This window comes from Rattus norvegicus, chromosome 10 (genome assembly GCF_021556685.1).
Source record: "Rattus norvegicus strain SHRSP/BbbUtx chromosome 10, alternate assembly SHRSP_T2T, whole genome shotgun sequence".
Taxonomy (NCBI): Eukaryota; Metazoa; Chordata; class Mammalia; order Rodentia; family Muridae; genus Rattus; species Rattus norvegicus.
Window position 1 is genome coordinate 66,495,497 of NC_141543.1, and position 27,939 is coordinate 66,523,435.

A 27,939-nucleotide genomic window follows, 5' to 3' on the forward strand; every position below is an offset into this window, starting at 1 on the left:
TTCCCCAAACCCTACAAGACAGGGTGCCTCTGGGCTGGAGGGATGGCTCAGTGGTTAAGAGCACTGACTGCTCTTCCAGAGGTCCTGAGTTCAGTTCCCAGCAACCACATGGTGGCTCACAACCATCTGTAATGAGATCTGATGCCCTCTTCTGGCCTGCAGTCACATGCAGGCAGAATGCTGTACATAAAATAAATAAATCTTAAAAAAAGAAAAAAAAAAAAAAAGACAGGGTGCCTCTGTAGCTCTGGCTGTCCTGGAAATGGCTCTGTAGACCAGGCTGGCCTTGAATTCACAGAGATTTCACCTGCCTCTTCCCAAGCTCTGGGATTAAAGACCTGTGCCACCAATACCCTGTGATGCTTACATACCATTTTTGTGATTGTTTAACTTAACTATAACTCCAACAACACGAGTAATTTTTCAGGTTCTTACATTTTCATAACCTACCATAGTGCTTGGCTCTCAGGTATCAGTGTTGCTGAGGGCTGGCAATGGCCCTCAAAGGAAGAGTAGATACCCAACACTAATGTACGGCTTCTATTGCTGTGAAGAGACACTATGACCACAGCAACTCTTGGAAAACAGTTCATTGGAGCTGCCCTACAGTTTAAGAAGTTTATAGCATGGGGGAGGGATTAGGGGGATGTTTGCCCGGAAACCGGGAAAGGGAATAACACTCGAAATGTAAATAAGAAACACTCAAGTTAATTAAAAAAAAAAAAGTTTATAGCATGGTTGCATGCGGACACATGGGGCTGGAGAAGGAGAATTCTACATCTTGAACTGCAGGCTGCAGGAGACAGGCTACCTTAAGCTACCTTGAGAATCAGACCTGAAAGCCGGCCTCCATAGTGGCATAGTTCCTCCAACAAGGCCACACCTACTAGTGTCACTCTCTGTGGGCCAACCTTTTAAACACGAGTCTATGGGGCCATTCCTAGTCCAGCCATCCCAGGTGTGCTAGAGGATGGACCGAAGGGCACCTCAGCTGCTTCCCTAGCACCCTTAGTCTTCTGGAAGTTCAAAGACTAGGTTCAGCCACACCTACTTACATGGTCCTTGGTAGTTACACAGTGTTCTTCACAGTTTGTTCTCAAGAGGGTGGTGCCCTCCCAGCCCTTTGTTTTTCTTTCACAGAAGGGTGGGTAATCCTGTCACTCTCTACTGTATTACAAAACAGTGAGTCTTTTCTGGCTTGTATCGTTTCTGAGTTTTTAGCTTTAGCCACATTCAAAAAGGCTGAGTTCCACTCCTCAAAGCATTAGGGTTATTATGTCCAGCATACTTTGTTCTAAAACACAATATAGAAACTTATATCTTGACTCTCAGGGATGCCAGCTCCTGAAGAATGACACAGAGACCTGTTATTAATCATAAATCTTGGTCTTAGCTGGCTTGTTCCCTACTAGCTCATATAACTTAACCCGTTCATACTAAACTCCGTTCTGCCACGTGACTTGTTCCCTCTCCTTCAGTCCCAGCACTGGTTCTTCCTCTAGCTGTCAAATCACCCTGCATCTAACTCCCAGAGTTCCTGGAAGTCCTGCCTATCCCTTCCTGTCTAGCTATTAGCTGCTCAGCTCTTTATTAAACCAATCAGAAAATACCTTAAAGAAGGACAGAAACATCTTACAAGAAGATTTATCTCAATACCTCTCCCCCTTTTAGTCCAGTAAAAGGGTCTTTCTCTAACATAAGTAAACTACATACAATAAGAACAATTACAAAAAATATCAGGTGAGAATTACATTAGCAATGTCAAGTCTGTGTATTTGACAACTTGGAGAAAATACTACATTACCATATCTAGGTGAGTACATCTTTTTAGACCTTAAAACAGTTTGTTAAATCCTACACAACTTAAGCCTAATGTGAGACTCTATCTAGACTTCAATCACTTCAGAGACCCCAGGATAAATATTACCTGATACAGGGGTACTGCAGAGTAGGCAGCTCCCAAAACTAGTAGTGACAGAGGCTGCTGGCTGCCAGGACAGTTACCCCAGGTTCCTCTGTACTGCTGGGGCATCCACCTTTGGCCTACAAGCCCAGAATATCTGACAGATTTATCTGTGAAGCACAAATACTGAACAATTAGCCTACCTTGTCTTGACAGAGTTCAGCAGTTGACCTCCATGTTTGGACAGTGTGCTGTCAGCAGTTGAGGCAAGGGCAGTTTTTTGTTTGGTGGCTAACAAAACATGTTTGTCATGTTTGAAGAAAATTCCAAATGGAGGTTCTTCGATGTCCATCTTTTAAGTAGAATGTGAGTGCTGCTAGGAGCTGATGTGTTTCACTGTTGTGAAAAACCTTATGTTATTAAACATCTTAAGTGCCCTATTCTGTAGATATCTGAAGTGTTTGAAGACCATCTATCTAAAGTACATCTGAATCGGCAAACGTTTCTAGCCATTTACTATTTTACTTTGAAAACTGAGTAACTGACTGAGTTACAGGCTCAATAATGGGGTTGGGGATTTAGCTCAGTGGTAGAGCGCTTGCCTAGGAAGCGCAAGGCCCTGGGTTCAGTCCTCAGCTCTGGAAAAAAAAGAAAAAGGAAAAAAAAAGAACTGGGGGAGGCTCAATAATGCTTATTTTTGCAATAAACTAAACTAGTACCTAACGAGTTTGATTGACTACTATCTTGCATCTCTTAACTATCCTAAACAGTTTGTAATCGCAGTGTTCAAAAGGACTAGAGCTTTACATTGTTAGATAGTTACATAGGTACAACTTAAACAAGAGTTGAAACATACACAATATGTTGTAGCAAAAATGACCTTAAATTTCTATCATACAAAGATTCATACCAATATAAACTACTTGAGACTAGTAGTTGCTTTTTAGCCTAAAAGTAGATTCAGTAATGTACCCTTTCATCACATAATTCCTATACCTTCTCTCATATTTCTTTTCATCTCCCCCACACTGGATAGGAGAGAAAGACAGATAGAGGAAAGAAAAAGAGAAAGAGATCCCTGAAAGAAATCTCCTTGGTTTCCTCCCTAGCCAAGACCATTAACAACTTATGACCAACCTCCCTAAATGACATCCCCCACCCAACCAACAACAAAGCCACCACCCCACTTTTTGGGAATGGGGACATCTTACTGCTGTCTGGGGGCAGTGGCATCTTTTGGGGACCCTATGAAAATTGGGATCACGCTCAAGTCCTGGGGGAGCTGTGTCACATGCTGTCCAGTCTCTGTGTGATGGAGGCATGCAGGGCTCACACTGGCTGGGACAGTGTGAGGCTGGACCATCTTAGCTAGCCATTCTGAAGTTATCTTGGATGTAGAGTTTTGAGGAAACAGCTATTGAGGCATTATGTGAGGCGGATCACCTGGGCTACTTGATGACTTCACTGGTGTCTGGTGCTTTTGCTCTGAAAGCACAGACTTACAGATAAGATACATTTCTGCACTAACACATATATGGAATGTTCTGTGTGCACAAATCAGCTAAAGATGGTTCTCTGCTCTTCGAGTGAGTGAAAGACATCAAACATTTTTGTGTTTGTACTGCATAGTCACACTTTAATATAAATCTCCATCCATGCCATATGGAAGGATGGCATATAATAATAAGTCCGAGAAGATGTATTGGCTATGTATAGACCTTCATGTCTGAGCCATTCTCAGCGCTGTCCCCATGCCAAGGGAGCAGCATCCATGTCTTCTGTTTCATTGTTCTTTGGAGTTTCTTCCTGTTTTCAGTCAAGAGTTTCTGGAGGTCTCTCCAGTCTAATCTGACCTTTAGTCATTTTGAGGGGATCCACAGCTTCTCATTCTCTGTTGAAACAAAGGCATGAGCTCGTCCTTAATGCATCACATTTCCGGACTTCCAGTCTGGGTGGCCACATACATAGGCTGATTTAACTCAGCAGTCCTTTCTAAAATCCACTGTTTTTTCAACAGCTATGCTGTCTCATTGACATTTAAAATTTTTGAAGTCAATAAAGGATTATTTAATCTATCTCTGGGAGATCTTGTATCCCCCTCCTGTTCTATGAGCATCTCCTTCAAGATGTAGTTAGATCTTTTTTACAGTTGTTTCACCTGTAGGATTGTAAGATGTATCTGTAACATGTTCTATGACATAATGTCTGAAAAATAGTTGTTCTCTAATGGACACACATGCCAGGGTCATCAGCTTCAGTATGCAAAGGCATTTCCAAGATAGCCACAACTCTAATAAACATGCAGTCTCAGAATCATCCTTTTTAGAGCTTAAGGCAAAGCCTCTTGAAATGCTGAAAAGGAATCAGCTGTATGATGTATTAACACACACACACACATACACACACGCGCGCGCGCGCACACACACACACACACACACATATATATATACTTTAAAGTTTCAAACTGTACAAAAGGAGACATATAAGCTATTGGATGACATTGCTTTAAGATGGCATCATTAAACATAATCTAGACCCTTAATTCAGAATATTGCATCTCTTTTGTTTTTGTTTTTGTTTTTTTTTTCGGAGCTGGGGACCAAACCCAGGGCCTTGTGCTTGCTAGGCAAGCGCTCTACCACTGAGCTAAATCCCCAACCCCAAGAATATTGCATCTCCATGGGTTGCCATTCTGCAATCTTGTCACAAGGTGGCACCATAGGCTTTAGATTGTATTTATCTGATGTTTTTTTTTTTTTAAATTCTGATTTAAAGAATCCTTTAATTTTGTTCTATGACCTTTAATCAAGTAATCTATTCCTCAGTTCTTCCCTTATCTAAGCCTGCCTTATTCTGATTTTTCTTAGAAAGGTTATTAAAAACTGTGATCATTACTGAACAATTATTTGTATGTTACTACACTTGATCTTAGCCAAAAGGCCGAGAAGCGATTATTTGTATGTTTATACACAAAATTATACGGGATCCAAATGCCCTCTGTTGTGTTTTCCATTATTTTTCCTCCTATGATGTGGACCTCGTGTTTTCCATTTTTTAAAAAAATTATGTATGTGAGCACACTGTCATTCTCATCAGACACACCAGAAGAGAACATCAGATCCCATTACAGATGGTTATGAGCCACCATGTGGTTGCTGGGAATTGAACTCAGGACCTCTGGAAGAGCAGTCAGTGCTCTTAACTGCTGAGCCATCTCTCCATCCTGTGTTTTCCATTTTTTAACAAAGAAAATATTCTCTTTTTAATCTAATTCCTTCCATCAGAGACATTGTTTTTATTTACATTTAAAAAAAAATTATGGGGCTGGAGAGATGGCTCAGCGGTTAAGAATACCCGACTACTCTTCCAGAGGTCCTGAGTTCAATTCCCAGCAACCACATGGTGGCTCACAACCATCTGTAAAGAGATCCGATGCTCTCTTCTGGTGTGTCTGAAGACAGCTACAGTGTACTTATATATAATAAATGAATACATCTTTAAAAAAAATTATATATGTGAGTACACTGTCATTCTCTTCAGACACACCAGAAGAGGGCACCAGATCCCATAAAAGATGGTTGTGAACCACCATGTGGTTGCTGGGATTTCAACTCAGGACCTCTGGAAGAGCAGTCAGTGTTCTTAACCTCTGAGCCATCTCTCCAGCCCGACTCTGCTTTTTATATTCAAAGTCAGCAATTTTTTTGTTTGTTTGTTTTTAGTTTCTCTAGCATCTATGCACCTTTCAAAAGATCTTTATTGCTCTTTCTCCTTCCTTTGGAGAACTTACTTTTTATTTTTAAATTAATCGTTCCTTCTATGATTGTCTATACCCAGTTTCTTTTCTTTCTTCAGCACCTAAGCACATCTTCAAGTATACTGCACCTGTTAAAAGTTTCTTGGTCTGGACCTGGCTTTCTGCATGCCTGCCCCCATTCTCTGACCTCGTGAGCCAAGCCTTAAATAAGGGCCAGCCCTACTGCCGCAACTGACTGGACAGGAAGGGGCAATCGTGCACAGGAAATATTCATAAGCCTGCCAGATACACTGTGGCTCTGCCCCGTGTCTGGTAAGTGCTGGTTCCCTTCTGCAGGGGCTGAGAGTCTCCTGTCTCCGCAGTTTTTGCCACCTACCCATGCTTGGCTGTTCGCCTGCTCCTCTTTTTTTTTTTCTTTTTTTTTCGGAGCTGGGGACCCAACCCAGGGCCTTGCGCTTCCTAGGCAAGCGCTCTACCACTGAGCTAAATCCCCAACCCCTCACCTGCTCCTCTTAAAGGAACCATTTTAAAGGTACTCTGTACACCACGAGCACCGGCCTGCGAGGCTGGGTCGCTAGGAAGCCACATCTGTCCGCCGCCTTCCCAGGAGCTTCCACTGCTTTAATGCCTGGCTAGGCCAATGCCTAAGTTTGGCTTTCCACTGCCTTCCATCTGGAACTTTTCACAGCCTCTAAGCTTGGCTATACGTGCCCTCACGTTGGACACCATTTATAACATGTTTTTCTCTGAGGCGCCAATTAACCCGTTTATACTAATCTGCCTTCTGCCACCGTGACTCTTTACTTTCCCTTCTGTCTCCACACCTGTTCCTTCCCCCATGTCTGGCAGGTGAATCCCCCACACATCTGAGTCCTTCCCAGAGTTCCTCTCTCCCTCCCTAGAAGTCTCTTCTACCCCCTCCTGCCTAGCTATTGGCTGTTCTGCTTTTTATTAACCCAATCAGAAAATGCCTTGGATAAATGAGGAAAGACAGAAACATGTCTTACAAAAAGATTCAGCAGAAATTGCTTAATATCTTCAAATATTATTCAGGGTTGGGGAGGTGACTAACCTCACTTGCTGTGCTTGCAGAGGACCTAGATTCAGTTCCCTGCACACACAGGCCGCTCAGAACTCTGTAGCTCCAGTTACAGGGGACTTAATGACCTCTTCCGGCTTCCTCAGGCAAGGACACATGATCCACAGGCAAACATACATGCAGTATCTCTTCTGTTTTGATGTAGGTCTTTTGGTAGGCCTTAATATTGTAGGTCCTAAAGGCAGCAGTCAGTAATAGGACGTGCTTCTTTCTAGTGATCCCAACTTTGCAGTGAATCCCTCCCTCCCTGAGTGTGAGAGCTAAGGGCATGACCATGTTAATGCGAAGGTGCATTGGTAGAATTGACCTGAGCCAGGTCCCCAAATGCTCTCAGGAGTCCTGTGTTATAAAAAGAACACGACAAAAGGGATGACTTAAATTACCTCTGCATATCTTCCACTAGAATCAAAGCATACCATCCATTACTGCTTTTTGCAGTCTCACTTTAGCCAGGTTTGGTTCAAGGGCTATGTAGTGAGACCTGGCTTAAAAAAAAAAAAAAAAGAATGATGTGGGTTGGAGAGATGGCTCAGTGGTTAAGAGCACTGACTGCTCTTCCAGAGGTCCTGAATTCAATTCCTAACAACCACATGGTGGCTCACAACCATCTGTAATGGGATTTGATGTGGCTGAAAACAGCTACGGTTGTACTCATACACATAAAACAAATAAATCTTTAAAAAAAATGGTGTTCATAAGCCACATGGCAGTGAGCTGCTGCTTAAAAAGGAAATCATAATTAGTTGTAAGAAAGCCTGATTATTGTGTTATCTTTTACTTGTTCTCTTTTGTTCAACATATTTCCTCAGCTAAAATCTTTCCAAACTGCTGACTATGGGGGACATTCCTCATCCAAACTACCACAGCTTGGGGTTGGGGATTTAGCTCAGTGGTAGAGCGCTTGCCTAGCAAGCGCAAGGCCCTGGGTTCGGTCCCCAGCTCTGAAAAAAAAAAAAATTAAAAAAAAATTTAAAGCAAACTACCACAGCCCTCCTTTTTAAAACCTCTCTCCCCTTCTATGAACCCCTTCCAGTTTTATAATCTCTCCGTAACACTTGCATCCATATAAATAACACATACCTTCAAATTAAAAGCTGGGATCCACATGAGAGAAAACACACTACATTTGTCTTCCTCGGTTTTGGTCACCTCAGTAATTTCTGGTTTCATGCATAACCCCGTAAACTTCATTTTAAATGTGTGTGTGTATGTGTGTGTGTGTGTGTGTGTGTGTGTGTGTGTGTGTGTGTGTGCGCGTGTGCACGTGCGTGTTTGCTTGTCTAGCTATCTGGCCAGGGTTTCACTGCATAGCCCTGTGTACCCTGGATTTTCTATGTAGACCAAACTGGCCTCAAACTCAGAGATCTGCCTTCATCTGCCTCCCATATTCTGGGATTAAAGGTGTGTGCCACCATGCCTGACAAGATGTATTCTTTCAACTATTGATACGTTTTGTGTCTGTGTGTGATGTGCATGCCATGCCATGCATATGGAATCAAAGGACAACTCTGAAGTCAGGTCTCCTGCGGTGTGTGTCCTGTGACTCAAGTTCACGTTATTATTTGACCAAGGCACACAATGAGACACCTGAACACCCCAGTAGTTGTATTTTTAAGGAGTATTTTTGGAGATACAACTCTCACATAGTCACAGATGGAGCCTAGGTTTTCCGTTAACTCATGGCAACCTTGCTGCCTCAACCTCCTGGATACTAAGATGATATACATGCTGCATGGATACATGAGCTGCCATCTTCAGCCAAACCAAAGGCCTCTGAGGTATTAGAAACGATCTAATACCAGTTAGCATATAACTGTGTGCCCGTTTGTGTGCTAACCCCGCTGTAAAATGAATGGTCTGATGTGAGCTGTACCTCAGTGAGGGCTGGGGACTCAGCTCAGTGAAACGGGGCCTGCCTAGCATGTCTGAGGCTCCTTCCGGGTTCAGTCTCCAGCACTGCAAAAAGCAGTCTACCAATCTCCGAACCTTCCATGAATGTATTGTTTGTGGGGCGGTGAATGTGCTCGTGATGGCAGAGTGCTTGCCCAGGACACAGAGACCTTGGATGAGATCCCCATCCTATAGAAACTGGACACGGTGATATCATCCTGTAATCCCAGCATTTTTGCTTTTTGTTTTTGTGGGTTTTTGGGAGGGAGCTGGTTTGATTTGTTTATTGTTGGTTAGGGGCAGTGCGGTTGTCACTGTTTCAGGACAGGGTCTTACTACATAGTCCCCAGCAGATTAGCAGGCCGAACCTGAAATGCTAGGATTAAAGGTTTTTACTAGCATGCCCTGCTGATTCCACTGTCAGGGAGGTAGACTCAGGAGGATCAGTTCAAAGTTGAGCTAGGTGTGGTGGTATGTGCCTTTAATCCCAGCACCAGGGAGGCAGAGGCAGTGGGGACTCTCTAAGTTCAAAGCCAGCCTGGTCTACAAAATGAGTTCTAGGCCAGACAGGGCCACACAATGAGACCCTGTCTCAAAAAACAAACAACAAAAATCCTGGCTAGAGATATGACTCAGTGGTTAAGGGCACTTGTTGCTCCTGCAGAGGACCTGGGTTTGAGTCCCAGCGCCCACATAGCAGCTCACAACCATCCACTAACTCCAGTTCCAGGGAATATTCTTTCTTCTCCGACTTTCACAGGCACCAGACATGCACACGGTACACATACATTCATGTAGGCAAACACTCGGAAAATTAAATATAAAAAAATCTTTAAAGATAAGGATACATGTGCTGGGGCTTGAGAGATACTCAGTGGTTAAGAGCACTGTCTGCTCTTCCAGAGGTCCTGAGTTCAAATCCCAGCAACCACATGGTGGCTCACAACCATCTGTAATGGGATCTGGTGCCCTCTTCTGGCATGCAGGTATACATGTAATTCTCATATAAATAAATAAATCTTAAAAAAAAAAAAGAAAAATATATAAAAGAATTATGTAGCTATTTTTAGACACACCAGAAGAGCAGTCAGTGCTCTTAACTGCTGAGCCATCTCTCCAGCCCTGAATAATTCTTTTTAAAAAAAGAAAAAAGGAAAAAAGAAAAAAAGAAAAGGTGTTGACAAGCTTTGAGTTTGGGACACAGTGACAGGAAGCTGAGTTGAAAGAAAGCGTTTCTGTTGGCTTTTATAGTTACTCAGCTGTGGCCTGTGTGTGCCACACTACTAGCCTGTCAGTGTGTGCTTGCCCCTGGAATAGCAGCATCATTGTTGTGGGGTAACAAGCCACTGTCTGACTGTGTGGCTGTACACAGTCCCTAGGGGGAGAGCTACTGTGGCTCTATTAGTAAGTAGGGACCTCCAAAAAGACTCAGCAGCTAAAAGTACTTTTACTGACGTGAGATGTTTGGCTTAAAAATGAAAGAATTTTAGTTTTATGTGTATGAATGTTTACCCTGTGTGTATGCATGTGTATGCAACACACATGCATACAGTGCTCTTGGAAACAGAGGATGACTTTGAATCCCATGGAACTAGAGTTACAGATAGTTGTGGGCCACCATGTGAATGCTAGGAACTGAACTCGGACCCTCTAGAGGAATGCAGTGCTCTTAACCACTCAGGCGTTTCTCTATCCCTCTTCCCCTTTTCAGGCAGGGTCTCACCTGTCCCTGGTTGGCTTCAAACTCACCAAGACTGTCTGCCTCTGCCTCCAGAGTGCCAGAATGAAAGGTTCTAATTCTGGAACACACAGAGTGGAAAGAAAAGGTGTTTCTTAGACCTCCATGTTGAATGCTGCAAGTCCATGTACCCAAACACACATGCACATACACACTAATAATAAAATGTAAAAATGCAATAGGGTCTGGCGAATGGCTCAGTGGTGGAGAGCATGCACTGCTCTTCCAGAGGACCTGAGCGCAGTGCCCAGTACCCACATCAGAGGGCTCACAACAGCTCCTGGGCAACTGACTTCTCTGGGCACCTGCAATCACATGTGCACCCCTTACCACACAAGGACATGTGATTAAAAAAATAAATCCTTTTGCCGGCAGGGGTGGCTCATGTTTTAATCTTAGCACCCAGGACGCAAAGGCAAGTGAATCTCTGCTTTTGGCTACACAGAGAAACCAGGCCTCAAAAGACAAAACAAAACAAAACTCACTTGAGCATGCTGGCTCATGCCTTAAAGCAGAGACAGGGAGACCTCTGAGTTCAAGACCAGCTTGGTCTACATAGTGAGTTCCAGGATAGCCAAGGTTACATAGAGAAACAAAACAAACAAACAAACAAACAAACAAGAATGTATGAGTGAATGTGTAAATAAATAAAAACTATCGAAGCTGTGAAGTGGAAACTTATAGGTTCTTTGGATGGTATTTGGATGATCTCTTGGATGGTATTTTGCTGGGCCAAACACATCAAGGAACGTTTTGTTAAAGTGGACACAGGTGTGAAAGGCTAAGGCAGACTTGTGAAGGAACATTTCCCTGAAGCAGACACGAGAGAGGATATCCTGCTAAAGCAATCACATGGAATGACATAGAGGATTCTTTGCTAACAACATGCATGCATTGGTTTGCCTTATATTGCATAATTGAGCTGCATTTGTCAGGATTCTATCGAGAGAAATGCACAAGAAAATGTCTGGTGGTGTGCTTCAGCCCGACTCGGGCTAATTGGATGCACATGCTGAGGTACGGCACGTGGAGGACAAGTGGTATTTGGAGGGTACAAATAGGACTCCACGGAGTGACAGAGACAGGACTTGGCTTGCTGGTACAGCTAGCTGTGCAATGCTTATGGGTGTCACTTGTGGGTCTTCACTGATCTTCCCTTCCCTGAGAAAGGCACAGCCAAGAACTTCTCCTGGTGTCCCTCAGGGTCCCTCCTGCTGACTCCAGCATGTCATCACTGATGCTAACCCGACTCTACTGAACTGGACTGCTGGTGTATCTACGAAGTGTTAGCCAGTTGATCAAGCTGCCACTGCCTGCTGACCTGTGAACTGAACTGCTGATTTCCAGACAACACAGATGGCAGTTGCTCCAAAGACCCTTTCTAAAGGGGTCCACTCCCACCCTGTATCCCTTCTTTTCCATTACCTCTGGTAGGTGGTGGGCTACAGGGGAGGTTAAAGCATTTAAGAACCATCATTAAAAGTAAGGTTTGGGGGCTGGAGAGATGGCTCAGCGGTTAAGAGCACCGACTGCTCTTCCAGAGGTCCTGAGTTCAATTCCCAGCAACCACATGGTGGCTCACAACCATCTGTAAAGAGATCCGATGCCCTCTTCTGGTGTGTCTGAAGACAGCTACAGTGTACTTATATATAATAAATGAATACATCTTTTAAAAAAAAGTAAGGTTTTTGAAAAAAATTAAAGTTACAAAGCTGGGCACACCTTTAATCCCAGCAACTGGGAGGCAGAGTCAAGCAGATCTCTGTGAGTTCAAGGCCATCCTGGTCATCCTGACTTCCAGGACAGTCAGAGCTACATAGTGAGACCCTGTATTAGAAACACCAAAGCTAATGGTACTAGATGTGCCATTAAGATGCTTTGAAGGCAAACTTCAAAAGGGGGAAGAGGGAAGGGGAGGGGGAAGGGGAAGAGGAGGGGGAGGGGAAGGGGAAGAGGAGGGGAGGGGGAGGGGAAGGGGAGGGGGAGGGGAAGGGGGGCGCTTCCTCTGGACCTCTGGCAGTGTGACTTTAGTAGTCCTCTCCCAGAATTTGAAGTGACAAACATGGGTTGTTTTTGCTTATCAAAGGTGGTGAGAATTAGTTATAGCAAGAGGAAAATCTTACAAAGTATGTCAGTGAGTCTTGATGGGATGAGTTATTTTTAGTCCACATTCCCAGGAGTACAATTACTGAGTCACTGTGATGGCCACATTTCTATCTCGTTTTCCAGAGGCTGTTTACCAACCTGTGCTACCGGCTCCTTCAAAGATAATTTGGGAAGTTTAAAATGTGCCTCACATGATTATGGGACTGGACCTATGACTTTTTTTTTTCTCTTTTCTTTTTTACCTTTAGACACAACTTGGTTCTGTGGTTGTCCTGGACTTGCTGTGTAAACCAAACTGGTCTTGTATTTGGAACGGTCCCCTGCTTCTGCTTCTCCAGTACTGGGATTAGTGATAATGCTTATTTAATTTTTTTTTGAGATAGGATTTCTTTATATATACATAGCTGTCCTAAAACTATGTAGACCAAGCTGGCCTTGAACTCACAGAAATCCTCCTGCCTCTGCCACTGCAGCACTGGGATTAAAGGTGTGTGCCACCACTGCCTGGCCCTGAAAATACATCTCAATATAAAGAAATAAGACCTCTGCTTTCCTGAGGATTGAACCAAGGACCTTGTGTATGCTGAACAAGCATTCTTTTATTAAACTATACTCCAAGCTCTATTTTAAAAGTTCACATGGGGGTCTTGTTATGATTAATTAAAACTAGCCTCCTGAATGCGGGAGTACGCACTCGTGGCACCACACCTGTTTCAAATTTGCCAGGTGTGGTGGCATGCATCTACAGCCAAGAGGCATGATCAACCAAACCGCTATGAGTTCAAGGCTAGACTGGTCAACAAACTGAGTTCAGACTAGCTAGGAATACATAGTGAGACCCCATCTCAAAAGAAAATAAGAATAAAATAAGCCTTTAAAATAAAAAGATGCATGGTGATGCACACCTATAACCTGTCCCAACACTTGAGAGGCAGAGGCAAGGGGAATTTCTGAGAATTTGAAGCGACTCTGATCTAAATTGTGAACTTCAGAACAGTCAGGGCTTCATAGTGAGACCCTGTCACAACATACCCTCTCTCTCTCTCTCTCTCTCTCTCTCTCTCTCTCTGGTTTTTATTCATCGATCAGTGAATAAATAAATGTCAGTTCTCAACTTGTGGGTGACAACCCTTTTGGGGTGACCGACCCTTTCACGGGAGTCAAACAGACCATAGGAAAACACAGATGTTCACACTATGAGTCATAACAGCAAAATTATAGTTATGAAGTAGCAATGAAAACAGTCTTATGGTGCTATTTCTTCACCCTCCTGAATGCTCAGACCACAGGGATGCACTACACTTCTGACAAGCTTATTTTACCTACATTTATCTTTGTGTGTCTGTACCGGTGGGTGCACAGCAACACTGTGTGTGTGTGTGTGTGTGTGTGTGTGTGTGTGTGTGTGTAGTATGTGTGCGCGAATTTATTTGCATGCACATGTGTGGTCCGGGAACACTTGTAGAAGTCAGTTTTTGCCTTCTACCCTGAAGTCCCCAGGCTTGCCTAACGATTCTTTGTCTCCTGATTGCAGGGATTAAAGGCATGTGCCACCATGCCCAGACTAAGGTTGCTTTTGTTATTTTATTTTTTATATGTGGCCATTTTGCCTGTTTATATGTCTTTTCGCCACTTGTGTGTCTGGAGTCCTAGGAGACTAGAGGAGTCCCCTGGGATGGGAGTTGTGGATGGTTGTGAGCAATAGTGTGGGTACTGCACTCCAAGCTCCAGTCCTTTGGAAGAGTAGGGGGTGCTCTTAATCACTGAGTTACTCTTGAGACTCAAGATTTTTTAAATAAATTTTATTTTTGAGGCATGGTCCTACTAGTGGCCCTGTTACTCTAGAGCTCACTCTATGGATCTGGCTGGCCTCAAACGCACAGAGCTCCACCTGTATCTACCTCCTGAGTTCTTAAAGGTATGTACCACCATATGTATGTGTATGGAGGCACATATATGACAGTGTGCACAGGGTCCTGGCCTTCCACCAGGTGGGGCTCAGGGATCCAACTTAGATGATCAGACTTGGCAACTTATCCCATAAGTCCTTGTTTTCTTTTTTGAGATATGATTTCATGGGGCCCAGGCTGGCTTCAAACTTATTATATAGCCAAGGATGGTCTTGAATTCTTGATCCTCCTCCTTTTGGTATTACAGCCTTTTTTTTTTCTTTTGAGACTGGGTTTCTTTGTGTATCTCTGACTGTTCTGGGACTCATATTGTAGATCAGATGGCCTTGAACTCAGAGATCCACCTGTCTCTGCCTCCTGGGTGCAGGGATTAAAGTTGTGTGCTTTGATAAAATATCCTTATAACACTGTGCTGGTTTGTTTATGCTTGTCCCAGGGAGTGGCACTATTTGGAGGTGTAGCCTTGTTGGAGTAGGTGTGCCACTGTGGGAGTGGGCTTTAATATTCTAGTCCTAGCAGCCTGGAAGTAAATCTTCCACTAGCCGCCTTCAGATGAAGATGCAGAACTCTCAGGTCTTGCACAATGATTGTCTGGATGCTGCCATGCTCCTGCCTTGATGATACTGGACTGAACCTCTGAACCTGTAAGCCAGCCCCAATTAAATGTTATCCTTATAATGTTGCCTTGCTCATGATGTCTGTTCACAGAAATAAAACCCTAACTAAGACAATACCTAGCATTTATCTCAGGTCTCTACAGGCATGTGAGACCCACGCACCACACCCATATGTGTACTTATACATGTACACACACATGCACATCATACACTCAAACAAAACAAGCTCAACAACAATGGGACTGGGATGATGGCTTAGTCAGTAAAGTAATTGCCACACAATCATGAGGGCCTAAGGTCTATCCCCAGCATCACCTAAAAAGCTGAGCATGATGGTGCACAATCATGAGCTGGAGATGTAGAGACAGGTGATTTCCTGGGGTTTGCTGGCCAGCCAGCCTCCCCTAATCAGGGAGTTCCTGTCACATTTCAAGGCTGATGGCTTCTAAGGAGCATCTGAGGTTGCCTTCTGACTTCTACATAAATGCATGTGCACACAGCCCTTTGTGCATTCATAGACACATATACACACACAGGGAGAGAGGGAGGGAGGAAGGGAAGGGGAGGGAGAGAAGCAGAGGGAGAAGGAGGGTGAGAGAGAATGCAGTCCAAGGGGTTGGAGAGATGGCTCTGTGGTTAAGAGGACTTGTTCTTGCAGAGAACGTGATCTCAGGCACCAACATGAGGGTTCACAACCATATATATCTGTAATTCCAGTTCCAAGGGATTTGATGAGGACACCAGGTGAACATGTGGTGCACATACATGTATGAAGGCAAAACACACATAATAATTTGAAGAAGAAAATGTAGTTCAAAGGCAGAGTCTGGGCTGGGTTACAGTTCAGAGGGGCACTGAGGTTTGGCTTTGAGCTCAATCTCACCCCTGCACAAAGACAAACACCACCTGGCTACAATATTAACCAGAATTAGAAAACAATAAAATTTAACTATTCAGGGGCTGGAGAGATGGCTCAGCGGTTAAGAGCACCCGACTGCTCTTCCAGAGGTCATGAGTTCAATTCCCAGCAACCACATGGTGGCTCACAACCATCTGTAAAGAGATCTGATGTCCTCTTCTGGTGTATCTGAAGACAGCTACAGTGTACTTATATAATAAATAAAATAAATCTTTAAAAAAAATTAACTATTCAGATTCCTTTAAAATTGTGTAGAGGTTGGACTGTAGAGATGGTGCAGTGGTTAAGAGCACTGGCTTACTCTGGGGAACTGGATTTGGGTCTCAGCACCCAGACTGTGGTTCCCAACAGTCGACCTCCAGTTCCAGGGGATCCGATATCTTCTTCCGGCCTCTATGGGGACCAGGAGTGCACATAAAAGTATAAAATGAAAAAAAAATATAAAATGAGCCAGGTGGTGTTTGAGCATGCCTTTAATCCCAGAACTCAGAAGGCAGAGGCAAGAGGATCTCTGTGACTTCCTCCTAGCTGCCTTCAGATCAAGATGCAGAAGTCTCTCTCAGCTCCTCCAGTACCATGTCTGCCTGCAGGCTGCCATGCTTCCCACCATGATCATTATAGACTGAACCCTTTGAACTGTAAGCCAGCCCCAATGGAATGTTTTCCCTTATAAGAATTGCCATGGTCGGGGTTGGGGATTTAGCTCAGCGGTAGAGCGCTTGTCTAGGAAGCGCAAGGCCCTGGGTTCGGTCCCCAGCTCCGAAAAAAAGAACCAAAAAAAAAAAAAAAAAAAAAAGAATTGCCATAGTCATGGTGTCTGCTCACAGCAACGGAAACCCTAACGAAGACAGTGGTAGAGCCCTTACCCAACATAGCAAGTGCCATTAGCCACTGAAGAAAAGTATTACTGAAAAAATATTTTCACATGTCCAAATATTTCCATAAATTACTTCAAATTAAAAAAAAGTAATACATTTTTTGGCGCGGCAGCACAGCCATTGTTAGTTCTGGTTCCAGATGGTGCAACGCCCCCCTCTGGCCTCTTTGAATCACCCTGGCACATGCATTTCACTTGAGGAAGCAGAGGCAGGCGGACAGGTCTGTTTCAGGCCAGCATCTATACACAGCAAGTTCCCAGGAGGTAGGGCTACGTAGTGAGACTGTCTAAAGAGACAGCAACAAGAAAATTATAAAAACAGGCTGGAGCTCGGTGGCTGAGAGCACTTGCTCTTGCAGAGGACCTGGGTTCAGTTCCCAGCATCCACATGGTGGCTCACAACTCTCTGTACTTCCAGTTCTAGAGGATCTGGTGCCCTCTTCTGACCTCTGTGGGTACCAGGCATGAATTTGGTTCACATACAGATCCGAAAGCAAAATGCTTATACACATAAGAGAAAATTAATCTAAAGATTTATTTATTTATTATATATAAGTACACTGTAGCTGTCTTCAGATACACCAGAAGAGGACATCGGATCTCTTTACAGATGGTTGTGAGCCACCATGTGGTTGCTGGGAATTGAACTCATGACCTCTGGAAGAGCAGTCGGGTGCTCTTAACCGCTGAGCCATCTCTCCAGCCCGAGAAAATTAATCTAAAAAGAAGAAATTAAAGCCAGGGTATGAACAAAACATAGAAGTTAAAAATGTCAAATGTAATAGTGCACACCTGTAACTCAGTGTGTACGGGAACACACTGGGGATCCAAAGCTGTTTTAATGAATTTGAGGCCATGGAGAGACTTTCTAAAAAAAAAAAAAAATTAAATACAATATGCACTCCAGTGCTCAGGAGGCAGAGGCAGGAGGATTACTTTGAGTTGAAAGCCAGCCTGGACTATATCACAAATTCTAGGCTGTTTCTGAGCACACAGTGAGGCTACTGTGAGCTACTGTACCAGAAACAAGTGGACACTTCCATGTATTTCCACTAAGTTATTTAATTATTTAATAATTCAAAAGCAATACTCAAAAGTTTCATTACTGCAGTTGGCCAGCTGGTCCTGATTTCCTTTGATAGCTGGCTGTGGGCAAATACAGGTTCTTTTATGCCGATGGTGATTACTAAAATGAACTCAGATAATATATTACACAGCACCCTGTAATCATCTCTATATATGCATACATGTAGGCTGTGGGATAACTACAAAAAGGTTACGAGGCAGCAGCAGAGTCCAAAGCCTCCTTACTAGAGGCAGAAGCCCATACAGGTGCAGAGTCCCCTCAGCTGGTAAAGCTCCCACTATTGGATCCCCGAGTCCACGCCCCAGAGCCCTTTCAAAAAGGTTGGATTGGTGGCATGTGTTGTGATCCTGGCACTGGGAAGGTATAGACAGGCAGATCCCTCTAACTCACTGGTCAGCAAGTCTAGCCTAATTGGGGAACCCATGGTCAATGAAAGATCCTGTCTTTGAAAGACCAGGGAGGGTGGAGAGGCGGCTCTGAAGTTAAGAGCACTTGCTGCTCTCTCGGGGGACCTGGATGCAGTTCAGTTCTCAACACCCACATTGGGCAGCTCACCATCACCCACGACTCCATTTCAAGATGATCAATTTTCTCTTTGCTTCCTTGACCTCCCGCACCTCCTGCAAACATATGGTTGCACATACATCCTCTCATGCACACACATATACATAAAGCAAATAAGTTTAAAAAGTAAACAGGCTCTCTCCTCCAGCCAAGCAAGATGCCCAAAGGAAAGAAGGCTAAGGGGAAGAAGGTGACCCCCGCCCCCGCCGTGGTCAAGAAACAGGAGGCCAAAAAGGTAATCACTCCTTTGTTTGAGAAAAGGCCTAAGAACTTCAGCATTGGGCAGGACATCCAGCCCAAAAGAGATTTCACACGCTTCGTCAAATGGCCCTGCTACATCAGGCTGCAGTGGCAAAGAGCCATCCTCTATAAGTGGCTCAAAGTACCTCCTGCCATCAACCAGTTCCTCCAGGCCCTGGACAGGAAAACAGCGGCTCAGCTGCTTTGCCCACAAGTACAGGCCAGAGACAAAGCAGGAGAAGAAGCAAAGGCTGCTGGCCCCCGCTGAGAAGAAAGCTGCTGGCAAAGGGGACGTCCCAACTAAGAGACCCCCTGTCCTCCGAGCAGGGGTCAATACAGTTACCACCTTGGTGGAGAACAAGAAGGCTCAGCTGGTGGTGATTGCCCATGATGTAGACCCCATTGAGCTGGTGCTTTTCCTGCCTGCCCTTTGTCGAAAGACGGGGGTGCCCTACTGCATCATCAAGGGAAAGGCCAGGCTGGGGCTTCTGGTCCACAGGAAGACATGCACCACTGTTGCCTTCACACAGGTGAACTCGGAAGACAAGGGTGCTCTGGCTAAGCTGGTGGAAGCTATTAGGACCAATTATAATGACAGATATGACGAGATCCATCACCACTGGGGAGGCAACGTCCTGGGTCCTAAGTCTGTGGCTCGCATTGCCAAGCTGGAAAAGGCAAAGGCTAAAGAACTCGCCACTAAACTGGGTTAAATGTACACTTGAGTTTTCTGTACATAAATATAATTACAAAATTCAAAAAAAAAGTAAACAGGCCCGGAGTGGTGATGCAGGTGGATCTCCATGAGTTCCAGGCCATCCTGGTTTACACTGTGAATTCCAGGCCAGCCAGGGCTGTTCCCCAGAGAGACCTTGTCTCAAACAAGGTGGATAGCTCCTGAGGAATGGGATGTGATGCTGACCTGAGGCTTTCACAGACACATACGAGCATGTGCACACTAAAAGGCACTGTAGTAACTAGCTGCACTCCCGAGGATGTAGGAGGCATCTTAGGATTTCTGTTGCTGGGTTGAAACATCAGAAAGCAAGCTGGGGAGGAAAGAGTCTATTTGGCTTACACTTCCTGTCACTGTTCACCATCAAAGGAAGTCAGGACAGGATCTGAAACAGCACAGGAACCTGGAGGCAGGAACTGATACAGAGGCCATGGAGGGGTGCTGCTTACTGGCTTCCTCATTATGGCTTACTTAGCCTGTTTTCTTATAGACTCCAGGACCACCAGCTCAAGATGGCACCACCCACAATGTGCTGGGTTTTCCCAGATCCATTACTAATTAAGAAAATGTCCTGCAGGCTTGCCTACAAACTGATTTTATGGGGGGAATTTCCTGTTTGGCTTTGGTTTTTCAAGACAGGGCTTCTGTGTAGTCATGGCTGTCCTGGAATCCTGTCTGTTCCATCCTCTGATAGGCTTCAGCTTGTGTCAAGTTGACATACCACTTGTAAGGCGGCCATGCTTCTGTAAGCAATGCTAACTAAATTCACTGAGCCACCTATATACACACCAAGGATGTAGCCCTACTACACTGGTTTCTTTATTTGGTTCTTATACCTATACCCTTCTGACCCTTTCCACCCTAATCCCTTCCAACTCTCCTAACACTAGGGTAGGAGAGAAAGGTTAGAGGGGAAAGGGGGTGTAGACCTCTTTAGACTACTTCCTACTGACTAGGGGCATTGAGTTCCTTGAGACAAGTCCCGTCTTCGTCATCAGGATATCCCATTTATTTTTATCTCTTTGCTTTGGATCACTTAAGAACCTGCAGCAGCTGGAGGAACAGCAGCCTCTGTGGAGTCAACCCTCGGCTGCTCCTGGGACTCTGGCATTTATACCCTTTGAAAAATTCCCAGAATTCCAAATGTTATACATTCGAAGAAACTATCTGCAGCTGGCAAAACCACACCCATGCCAGAGCAATCATAGACAAATTATAGTCACCTGCTGTGAAATAGCCTCTTATCCCACACCTAGGATTAAAACCAAAACGTATTTACATAACTGGCTTTTTAAAGAAACCAAAATTCTCACTACACAGGAGCATGAAAATAAGAAAGAGACTGGTTGTGAAGAGGAAGAGATCAGCAAGTGTGAGGGGATGAGAAAGCAATGGGGGTGAATAGGACCAAAACACTTTGTCCACCTGCATGAAAATACCAAAATGTCATTCTGTATAATGTGTGTTAACAAAATGTTCATTAAAGAGGCTGGGCAGATAGTACATGCCTTGTCCGCAGAACTCACTTATGAATTTGGCTTGAGGCAGCATAAAGACAAGTAGAGTTCTAGGGTTTATTGGGCAGCCATCCTAGGCTAGTGAGAATTCCAAGTCCCAGTGGCACATACCTTTATTCACAGCTGTAGGAGGGCAGGGGCAGGCTGATCTCCCTGAGTGCCAGACTGACTAGGGCTATATTTTGTGGTTCTGTGTTAAACAAAGAAAGAAAACAAAACAGTGGGGTAGGGAGATAACTCAGAGGGTAAGGGCACTTGCTGTCAAGCATAATGACCTGGGTTCGACCCCCAGAATCTTTAAAATTTTTTTATTAGTTTTTATTTATATAAGTACACTGTAGCCATCTGCAAACACACCAGAGGGCATCGGATCCTATTACAGATGGTTGTGAGCCACCATGTGGTTGCTGGGAATTGAACTCAGGACCTCTGGAAGAGCAGTCAGTTCTCTTAACCGCTGAGCCATCTCTCCAGCCCCGACCCCCAGAATCTTAATGATAGAAGAACTAACCTTCAAAAGTTGCACACAGGGGTTGGGGATTTAGCTCAGTGGTAGAGCGCTTGCCTAGGAAGCGCAAGGCCCTGGGTTCGGTCCCCAGCTCCGAAAAAAAGAACCAAAAAAAAAAAAAAAGTTGCACACAGACACACACACAGAGGAGAGGGAGGGAGACTAGGGAGGGGAAGAGGGAGAGAAACAGAGAGAGAGAAAAGGTTAGTAAGGGACTTGGAGAGCTGTTGGGGAGGTCCATGGAGCCAAGCCCCAGGACTTAGGTTGGAGCTGAGCTACAGAAGAGAGTTGAGTTATAGTACTGGGGAGGCCCTAGAAGCAGACCTCAATGGCTGGAAAGGCACTGAGGTTGGAGGAAACCGTGAGCAGTGAGAGCAAGCTGAGCTGAAGTCCAGGACAGTCTTCAGTTTCCCACTTGCCAGTCTCTTGGGGCAGAGTAGTCAGGTTACACGGTTGTAGGACCATGGAATCATAATTTTAGGTATCCCCTCTTTATGGGGTCCAGATGAGGGTGCTGCACCCTAACTTGGTCTGATGTATTTGTTAAGTGTTTAGGCCTAATTTTTCTGACTTGCTTTTTATTTTTATTTCATTTATTTATTTTTAAATATTTATTTTATGTGAGTACACTGTCACTGTCTTGTGACACACTAGAAGAGGGCATCAGATCCCATTACAGATGGTTGTAAGCCACCATGTGGTCACTTGGAATTGAACTCAGGACCTCAGGAAGTCAGTGTTCCTAATGGCTGAGCCATGTCTCCAGCCCCTATTTCATTTACTTTTGTGGTGCTGTGGGTGGAACGTAGGCCACCTTATGTATGCTTGGCGAATGCTTTGCTTGTGAGCTATGTTCTCAGTTTCCTTTGTGGCTTTACTGTGTCCAAGTACTCTTATCTTTACAACTTTGATAGGTCTATAAGTAGTACTTGGCTTGTTTTTGTACTTTTTGTTTTGTTTTTTTGAGACAGGGTATCCCAGTGTAGCCTTGGCTGTCTTGGAATTAGTTATGTAGATCAGGCTGGCCTTGAACTTATGCAGATCTACCTGCCTCTGCCTCCTAAGTGCTTGGGTTAAAGTCACACCCCTAGGGTAAAAGGTAGTGCCACCTTTTTACTTTTAGGGTCCTGGGCAGCACAGCACAGGCCCCTAAGTCAGTCACACTGCTTCTGCACTTGCTCTCATAACGGTGCTAAGTACTGCTTTGTAAGATGGGGTCACCTAGGGCAAAGCATAACATGAAGCCACTGTTTTAGGAGCTGAGGGGTAACTCAGAAGAGGGCACAGATTGTGCACCTCAAACAGCTGAATTTTAGAAGTTAAAACATAAAACTGGGGCTGGAGATGCAGCTCAGTTGATAGGATGCTTGTCTAACATGCATGAAGTCCTAGGTTCAGTCCCCAGCACTGCATAAAACTGGGCCTGGTGGCTGATGTACACCTACAGTCCGGAGGATTAGGAGTTTGTCATCCTTTACTATGTAGCAAGTTTGGAGAAACACACACAGTGCTGGCAACAAAGTGTGTGTGTGTAGGCACGCCTATGTGTGAAGGCTAGAGGTCTATCTGCTGAGTGACTTCACCAGCTCCCACCTTTTTTTGTGGGGGGCAGTGTCTTATGTTGCCTAGGCTGAACTCAAACTTGATATTCTTAGGTGATCTTGAACTTCTTACCTTCTTACCTCCACTTCCAGAGTGTGGGATCATAAGCCTATACTACCATGGCGATTTGTTTGTTTTTATTTGGTGTCAGGGTCTAACTCTGTAGCCCTGACTGGCCTGGAACTGTCCATATACACCAGGCTAGCCTCAAGCTCATAGGAATCTCCTTGCTTTTGTCTCCCACACGCTGGGATTAATTATGGTTATCTTCCCCATGTGTGGATGGAACCCAGGGCTTTGTGCATGCTAGCGTCTTTGGGTTACTGTTAGTGATGAAACACAAACTAAAGGAACTCTGGGAGGAAAGGGTTTATCTGGCTTACACTTCCACAACATAGTTTGTCAAAGGAAGTCAGGACAGGAACTCAAGCAGGGCAGGAGCCTTGGAGGGGTGGCTCACTCTTGTTCTATGCTTTCTTGTAGAACCCAGAACCATCAGCCTAGGAATGGCACCACTCACATAGACTGGGCCCTGCCCCATCAGTCACCAATTTTAAGAAAACACCCTCCAGGTTTGCTTTAGCTTGTTCTTTTGGAGGCATTTTCTTAATTGAGGCCCCTTCCTTTCAGATGACTTTGGTTTCTGTCAAGGTGACATAAAACTATCCAGCATATTAGTCAAGAACTCTACCAAGTGAGCTACAGCCACTTCCTCTGTGTCTATTAAGTAAATCTGGGTTGAATATTTAAGTATGTAACCTAATGTAGTGACACCCTAAGGATTTTCGATCGGTTGTGAAGTCTCCATCCATCTCCTGGTCAGAAGTATGTAACCTACAGTAAGAATTGCCTCAGAGCAGACTCAGGCTTTGTACAACTTCAGTTGCTCCTTCCGTCTGACTTTTAAATACTAATTACAGGGAATGGACAGGGGTCAACAGTTAAGAGCTCTGGTTGCTCTAACAGAGAACCTGGGTTCAGTTCACAATATATACATGGTGGTTTACAACCATCTGTTAACTCCAATTCCAGGGTATCCAAGGAAGCCCTCTTCTGGTCTCCAAGGGCACCAGACATACACAGTGCACAAACCTATATACAGGCAAAATCCCTGTCATAATTACAGTAAATACATTTTAAAAAAGCAAAATCAACCTGATTACAGCAAATGAAACACAGTTGCCCTAGCGATACAGCATACTAAAACATCTCCATTTCTGTGAAATGCTTCTCTGCAATACCCAGGAGGTATTGCACTTCATGTGTGGCTGAGAGTGGTCTTAACTCCTGATCTTTCTGCCACAGTGTTTCCTATGCTGGGATTACAGGTAAGCACTACCATGCCAGGTTTCAGTCTCCCTTTTCAACTTCATGTTTGTTATTCTACCTGCCTAATGCTTGTGGAATCTCAGAACCATCATGTGGTAAATAGATGTTTTTCTGTTTCCCATCAACTAGCAACTCTTCCTGGATTCCTGTTTTTGTTTTTTAATTTTTTGTTTTTGTTTTTGTTTTTTCCGGAGCTGGGGACCGAACCCAGGGCCTTGCGCTTGCTAGGCAAGCGCTCTACCACTGAGCTAAATCCCCAACCCTGTTTTTTAATTTTTAATTTTTTTAATTTTTTAATTTTTTTAAAGATTTATTTATTCATTATATATGAGTAGCTGTCTTCAGACACACCAGAAGAGGGCATCAGATTCCATTACAGATGGTTGTGAGCTGCTATGTGATTGCTGGGATTTGAACTCAGGACCTCAGGAAGAGCAGTCAGTGCTCCTAACCACTGAGCCATCTCTCCAGCCCAATTTTTAATTTTTTTATTACTGTTATTGTTTTTTTTTTTCCCTCCGGAGCTGGGGACCGAACCCAGGGTCTTGTGCTTGCTAGGCAAGCGCTCTATCACTGAGCTAAATCCCCAACTCCACTGTTATTGTTTTTGTGTGTAGCGAAACTTGTTCTGTAGCTTGGCCTGGAACTCAAGAGTTCCAACTGCCTTTGTCTCCCAAGTGTATCCCACTACCCCCTTTCCAGTTTGTTTTAAAGACATACATACGTCTTATCCTCTTGCTGGGGCTGGCCTGGAACTGGAACTATGTAATCAAGGCTGGCTTTGAGCTCATGGTAATTCTCCTGTCTCAGCTTCTTAGTGCTGGGATTATAGGTGAGTTACCATATGCAGCTCTGTATTTCTTTTATGTTACTGGCACGGTTCTTCATCCCTTTGACAGGGTGGAAGGATGGGAAGTCGAGTTTTATTTCCCATAGCTGGTCAGCTACAGTCTTGTGGCTTCTCTATGATGCTATTCCTGTCTGTCCTTTCCTCTCTGTCCAGAGGTTATTATTGATTATCTTTTGCTTATATTTTGTAACGTGACAATTTATCATTCTTGTTCATTACTGCTATGCAATGGTTTCTTTTCCCTGTTGGCATATTCTTTTTGTCTCTTTTACTGGATTTTTATACCTCTACCTCCCTTCCAACCCTATTCTACCCTAATCCCTTCCAAGCCCCCAGCACTAGGTAGGAGAGAAAGAAGAGTAAAGGGAATATAGACCTGTTAAGGCTACTTCCTGCTCATTGGGGACACTGGGTTCCTTGGGGCAAATTCAATCTTTGTTGTCAGGGTATCTCTAACTTATTGTCTCTTTGCTTATGACCATTTGACAAACTACAACGACAGCGACCAGGATCAGCATAGGGGCAGCAGCAACCTGCTTCTTTGGAGTGTGGCATTTGTTTATCCTCCTCTCCAGAGTCTCCAGAATTCCAAACATAAACTCTCTGCAGCGGGCGAAACCACGCCCCTGCTAGAGCACAGGGTAAATCATAATCACCTGCTGTGAAGCAGCCTCTTATCCCACACTTGGGATTAAAACACAAACATATTGGGGTTGGGGATTTAGCTCAGTGGTAAGGCCCTGGGTTCGGTCCCCAGCTCTGAAAAAAAGAAGAAAAAAAACCCCCCAAAAACAAAAAAACCCCACAAACATATTCACATAACATTTGGGCTTTTAAAGAAACCAAAACTCACTACAATCTCCTTTCTTTTTCTGTGTGTGTGTTTCGAGGTAGGGTATTTTTAGTCCAGGCTGGCCTGGAACTTGTGGCAATCCCTCTGTTTCTGGTTCCACAGTGCTGGAATTATAGGCGTGAATCACTACTTCAGCAAATATGTAATACTTTTCTTAAGTATAATTATGATGATGTCATCTTCCACTCAGAATCATCAAAACACGGCTTACCCGGCTAGGACTATAACTCAGTGGTAAAGCTCATGCTCGAGGCTCTGGGGTCAGTCTCCGCACTTGAACAAGACAATTCCTGTCGGTTCATAGGCTAAGATGCAAGCCTCTCAGCTTGTGACCTCAGGCCTACGGTAATTTGGTCCCAACCTTTCTATTTCACACTTTGAGGCCCTTTTCTTGCATGGCTCAGCAGCAAGCAGATATTGAGTATAAGATGTTGAAAATCCATTGGGAAGCAGAATAGGCATGGCCATTGCAAATGAAGCAATTCCCATTGAGAATTCTTTATTTCTTTTTTTTTTTTTTTTTTTTCTTTTTTTTTTCGGAGCTGGGGACCGAACCCAGGGCCTTGCGCTTCCTAGGTAAGCGCTCTACCACTGAGCTAAATCCCCAGCCCCGGCGAGAATTCTTTATTTCTAACTCATCCACATCAATTTGCCCTTACTCAGGTGCACCTTGCACTCCGAATGAGGCAAGCCACTTTCTTGTCTTTTTTCCCTCTAGTGAGGGTTTCCCTTAATTAGTTTAGATTGATCACTTTTTCTTTCTCTTTCCTTTCTGTGTGGTTTGTTTATTTTTGAGATGGGGGTTTTTTACAATGTAGCCCAGGCTGACCTGGAATTTGCTTTGTAGATGAGGCTGGATCCAAACTCGATCCTCCTGCCTCTACCTCCTTAGTGTTGGGATTAAACGCACGCACCAACGCACATGAGTCAAAAACAGAGGCTTTTTAACAAAAGTCCTATCTATGATAGGCCAAAGAGATAAAAATACAGCTGGAGGGGGAGAAGAAAGTGCTTACAGTGTGTGAGCAAGAGAGATGGTGATGCGTGAAAACTCGAGCTCTCCCTTCTTCATTTCTCAATTCTTTACCTAGGGGTTAAAAGGACCTGAAAAGGGCACACGGATGAGAAAAATGTGCTAGAGTGCACAGGGCAGGTTGATCTCAATGAGGAAGGCCTGCCGTAGCAAGAATTCATAAAGCCTCTTGCTCTGTCGCCCACAGGCCAGCCCGCGGTTGCCTAGCACAGGCTTCTGGTTTACTCCCCTCCCGCAGTCTAAGCCGACCTGCCTCCAGCCGCTCCAGGGGCCGCTCTCTGTCGCAGTCGCAGTTCCCGCCTCGCCGCAGAGTCGCCCGCTGAGCTGACGGAGGAGGGGCGTCCGTCGTGCAGGTTCCAGCCTTTTCTGGCGCCGAACTCCCGGACCCGCCCCCCCGCGCCAGTTGCCAGGGAGCGGTTGCCATAGAGCTGAGCAGTTGTCCGCGTGCGCAGGCGGAAGTCCCGGATTGAGGCGCCGCCATTTTTACTGCTCGGACGCGGAGCGAGAAGCTGAGAGAGTCGGAGACGCTATCCGCTTCCATCCGTCGTGCAGACCCTGCCGGAGCCGCTGCCGCTATGGATGATCGGGAGGATCTGGTGTACCAGGCGAAGCTGGCAGAGCAGGCCGAGCGATACGACGGTGAGTTGTGGGGGTGTCGGGGGGCTGGAAGTCTCGGACCCTCCGCCGCCGCCCACAGAGGCCGGGAACCGGAGACAAAATGGCGGCATCGTCTCCGAGCCTGGCTTGGGACGTGGGTCGGGAAGCAGGAAATGGCCTGCGGGCTCCCGAAGCGGTGGGAGTCTC

General features: G+C 44.8%; 2 protein-coding genes and 1 pseudogene across 3 annotated transcripts in view; 1 reads left to right on the forward strand and 2 right to left on the reverse strand.

The window, feature by feature from the left end:
* Positions 1-1,666: 1,666 nt before the first annotated feature.
* Positions 1,667-27,855, reverse strand: LOC148002967 (uncharacterized). Its single transcript, XM_087574987.1, has 2 exons — positions 27,385-27,855; positions 1,667-3,794 (listed from the first exon to the last, which is right to left on the reverse strand). Exons 1-2 carry the CDS (start codon positions 27,674-27,676, stop codon positions 3,763-3,765), a joined length of 324 nt encoding a protein of 107 aa, XP_087431113.1. The 5' UTR covers positions 27,677-27,855; the 3' UTR covers positions 1,667-3,762.
* On the reverse strand, positions 4,770-4,855 carry LOC120095485 (U2 spliceosomal RNA; annotated as a pseudogene).
* Ywhae (tyrosine 3-monooxygenase/tryptophan 5-monooxygenase activation protein, epsilon) overlaps positions 27,595-27,939 on the forward strand; it is a 37,692-nt gene continuing 37,347 nt past the window's right edge. Inside the window, exon 1 of one of the 2 annotated variants that reach the window (NM_031603.2) lies at positions 27,595-27,774. In NM_031603.2, the coding sequence (NP_113791.2) occupies positions 27,711-27,774 (64 nt within the window). In that variant the 5' untranslated portion in view covers positions 27,595-27,710. The remainder of the gene's footprint in view (positions 27,775-27,939) is intronic. The other variant, XM_087571256.1, reaches the window with a different exon arrangement.